The sequence below is a fragment of the Frankliniella occidentalis genome, unplaced genomic scaffold (assembly GCF_000697945.3).
Source record: "Frankliniella occidentalis isolate FOCC.00 unplaced genomic scaffold, Focc_3.1 Scaffold19, whole genome shotgun sequence".
Taxonomy (NCBI): Eukaryota; Metazoa; Arthropoda; class Insecta; order Thysanoptera; family Thripidae; genus Frankliniella; species Frankliniella occidentalis.
The window spans coordinates 1,109,708-1,114,046 of NW_026267149.1; the positions used below are offsets into that span (position 1 = coordinate 1,109,708).

Here is a 4,339-nt window from a genome sequence, read left to right on the forward strand (position 1 = left end):
AAAGTGCTAAAATAAATCAGTCTACGGCGAAGTCTTAAAGCTGCCTAATCTATTGTGCACCTGATTATTAATCCTCAAAGTCACGACTTGCAACAGTTGTGGCTGTATAAATGACCAAAAAGACGGTTTGCGAAGTTACGGTACACCCCTGTACGGAGTGAACCGTAATCCAAATTACAGTCGCGAGCCTGGTAACAAAATTGACAGGGCGCACTTCTAACATTTCCTGTAGGTTTTTATAACAGTGTTCTGCAAATTCTTTGCACCTGCAACTACCAGTTTTTCACCGCGTCTATTTTTTAACAAAAGCGTTCGTTGTTGTTGTTGTGACGAAATCTTTTCTCCGTTGCTTCTTCCTCAATCCTTCCCTGACCCTATCCTTGAAATTTCTACCCTACCCACTCTACTAGACCGCTTCCCACGGATCACACAAATATAAAGCGCCCTATAGCCTTCATCGTCCCTAGCCTAGCCCTTGGCGCGACTCTTTGAGCGGCCCTTTGCGGCGCGGCCCTGCTCGGCTCCTTTAACGCCGCTTGGACACGCACGCCGCACGCGCCTCATTGTCAGCCGAGCAGGCTGATTGATGTATGGCACCCGGCCCACCGCCTCGGCCACCGCGGCCGCGTATCGTACGCCGTGCATCGCGGCCAATCAGACTCACGCCGAGCGCGTCTAACGAGCGGGCGGACGGGCGGACGGGCAGGGACACCCACACACATATGGACCAGCAAAGCAACAGACAGAGAGGCAAATTATGAAGAAAAAAATTAAAAAGAAAAAAAAAATGACGCGTCCGCCGATGTCGGGTGCTGCGGCTGGAGAGGAATAAATAAAACAAGCAATAAGTGAAGGGTGCAGCGGCGGCGGCGGCCTGGAAACGGTCGGTGCATCTCGGCCTGCTTTATCAAACACTCATTAGGGCTCCGCTTACGCTTGCTTACGCTTACCAACCACCATGCCACCATATACCATAGGGGGCGGGCCACCACGGTGCGTTACCTGCAACAGACAAAACGGGGGGCGTCAGTCAGGGTGCCTCCTCATCAGAATGCAGTGCGCAGGGCCCTATAACAGTGCAGCCCAGTTGTGTGCGGAGCGCTCACGGTACATGGGAGTTCTTCTGCAGTTTGCGATGCAGTATGAGCTGCATTGTAATAAGCGTCCATCATCAACTTCATCGCGGTCTATCCGAAAATAGCGACATGATGCTATAGGAAATGGAGGCCTGCTTCTGCTCGTGAGGAAAATGCTACGGGGGAGGCTTTCTGTCGTGATGCACTTGGGTCGTGAGGGACGAATCAGAGGCGAGGGGAAACCAGAAACGGCGGGAGGGTGACACGACAGTGCAGCAGGGGGCCTGTCAAGTTGAGCGCGACTGCCAACCATTACCCGCCTAATGCTAGGTGCAGCGGTGCAGCCGAACGCACTCGCTGCACCACAGCAGGGAAAGTGACGAGCTGCAATGCCAATCGCTTTGCTTCAAACACGATTTTTGCGAATTTCGAAAAACTGTTTCATCCTCAGTTTTGGCGTTACGGTCTAGTCCTCAGGGACAAGAGGTCGCCCCGGCAGCACCGGGACCGTCACGCGTCACGCTGCCCAGCGCCCTATAGGTCCCGTGCTTCCTCAACCGTGTCTCTCCAGACACTGAAAAGAAAAACAACAACAACAAAAACCAAAAAACGCGACACCCACTCGCGGTCACGTCCTCAAATGTAAATGTCGTCTGCTGTTTTTATTATGGCCCCACGGCGGGGTCGGCCGGCGGGGCGGGGCGGACCCGCGCAGCGCAGCAGCAGCAGCCTAGGATTAGAGAGCCCGCGAGACGGACCAGGCGTTACACATCGATTAAGTGTTATCGATCCAATCGAAACGTTACACGGGCCCCGCCGTTTTACGAGGCTGCCGCGTTGCCGGACCGGAGTGGTCACCTGCGACCCTCACCCAGAAAAACAAAAGGTGACGCAGCGCAAGCGAAATTAGAATGCCCGACGCGTCCTCTTCTCTGAGCGAGAGAAGTTCTCACCAAACGTCAAACTGCACACCAGAGAGTCCCCCCTGAAGGCTGGCCCTCAAGGCTGGCCGGCTGGCCTGGTCTGCACCGCTCGCGGGAGGATGAGGATGGCCCGGTCCTCGCTCGGCTGGGCACGGCAGGGCGCTGCAGGCCCCGTCCCACCCACTATTGGGCAAAGTGACCCCCGCTATTGAGCAGCCTAGTCGGGCCGGCCCAGGCCGCGCACCAGACGCTGCCCAGAGAACGGTCTCCATAAGGACTCTGCCAAAGGCCGCCGCGCTGCTCGGGCTTTCGACGCGCCCACCCAGTAACAGCGGCCTCCAAAAAAACTAACGGGGTCAGAAGAAGGACCATTATTTCAGCTTTAAAACATTATTTCCCTCTGCGGGTCTTAATGTCCGGAGAGTGTCAGCTGCGCAAGACAGTGCTGATCCTAGCGGGGGGCTCGAGGGGCTTCGCCTCGAGGGGATTAGGAGGAGGCCGAGGAGTCAGCCGCATAGCGGGGGCCCCGCCTGGCTCAAGTCGACACGGGGGGCGCAGGAGTGCAAAACCTATCGGATGCGACGCGACGCTTGCGGTGAATGACACGCAAGTCTCTCTTTAGCCCGGTGGGGCCTAAGTCGGCGGTCAGGAGGACACATGATTAGCGAGCCTCGCCGCGAGGGACTGAGTGGCTCTATCGCGCACGTCCTTGCCGCAAGGCCATACAGGCAGGTGGGGCCGTCAGGCAAAAATGCGAAATGACGGGTTCGAAACCATCGGGATAATTTCGGCACTATGACACAAGGAGGCGATCGCGGAGGCGATACTCCTGCGGAGCGGGGGAGAGAGGGGGGGGGGCAAAGTACAAGTGCCTGCCACACAGCGCTTTGACGTTTGACGCACTAGGCAATATCTTGCTCCGACACTCGCGGTGGGTGGTGAGTGAGTAAGCTACGCGGCGGCGGCGGTCGCCATGTGCCCCCCTCCACCTCCTCCCCATACACACAGGCCGTACAGTAGCCGAGCTGCTCCGCTGATTGAAAAGTTGAGCTGGCCCACTCCTAATAGGAAGCGAGAGGCGGACGGTATTACTGCACAGCGGGTAAACCGGTTTTCGGACGCGACAGCTTTGTTAAAATAGTTAAGGAGTGTTTTTATTTTATTTTCCTCTCTCTCTTTCCTTTCAATGTGTACATACTACAGCATGCGATATAATGCCATTACCGCGCCGAGTGCAACGCGTGAGCGCAGGGCAATCAGCTGACGAGTCCGCGGTGTGACCGGCGCGTCCAGCGTCCCTTGCGCGCGCGTACGTACTCGGCGCGGGGCACGCACAGCACAGCGCAGCCCGTGACGTGGCAGCCGGGGGCTCGTCTTACCTTTTTCAGGTGCTTGTTGACCCATTTCGTGAAGGTCTTCTTCTGGATCGCGTCTCGTTCGTCTGCAACAACAAAAACACTGGCCGTTAGGAGGATATGGCGGTTGCAGGCATAAAGGGTCAGCAAAGCCGCAGTCCCGCGCGCGCTTCACTCCTGAAGTCTGGAGGAGCCTGCCGGGGCCGGGGCACAGAGAGGCGCTGCGCCGCTGCGGGGGCCGCGCCGCGCGCGTCCTGCCCTGGCAGCACTCACTGAGCCGGACGGCGACGGCGAGCCCGAGGCGGAACAGCCAGAGGATGGCGACCGTCATGAGCGAGACCAAAGACAGGTAGAGGACGACGGGGAAAGGCTCCTGCTGCTGCTGCCGGAGCAGCCGCTCCTCCAGGGCGTCGCCATGCATGCTGCTGCTGCTGCCGGCCGGCCGGGCGCCAGCCCCAAACTGGACCAACAGCAGAGCGACCACGACCACCACCACCCGGGCCCGGGCCGGCACGGCACCCGACAGCAAACGGCACGCCGCCGATCAAGACGATGCAAATGTGACCCGGCCGTGGCCGGGGGCGCTGACACACACACAAACACACTCTCACACACACACGAACGAACGCGCACATAAACACACACACTCCCGCACAGGTGTTCGCGGGCCGGAGCGGGGCCGGCCGCCTCCCATCAGGGCTCCGATAGGGTCCGGCAACGTAAAACACTAGTCAAACACGCGAAGGACCGGGCGGCGCGGCCCTCGGGCGGGCACACACACGAACACACACACACACACGTAGATGCGGCCGGGCCCTGGACGGCAGCTGGCCCCCGGCAGCTTGCATGCTTGCTTGCACACTCTAATAAAAATCGTCGCATTGGCACGCCGAGCGGGAGGCCGGGGGGCTGCCAACGCCGCGGCAAAAAGAACTAACATTTGCATATCAGTTTGGGTCGCGGAAGAGGGAAGGGTGGGGGCCGA

General features: G+C 58.8%; 1 protein-coding gene across 28 annotated transcripts in view; it reads right to left on the bottom strand.

Moving 5' to 3' along the window:
* Positions 1 to 4,339, bottom strand: part of LOC113206569 (dystonin) — a 192,514-nt gene that overhangs the window by 111,136 nt on the left and 77,039 nt on the right. For 26 of the 28 annotated variants that reach the window (XM_052264493.1, XM_052264492.1, XM_052264480.1 and 23 more), the window contains one exon: positions 3,379 to 3,440. In XM_052264493.1, the coding sequence (XP_052120453.1) occupies positions 3,379 to 3,440 (62 nt within the window). Of the gene's footprint in view, positions 1 to 3,378; positions 3,441 to 3,627; positions 3,791 to 4,339 lie in introns of those variants that run through there. The other 2 variants (XM_052264488.1, XM_052264477.1) reach the window with 1 other exon arrangement.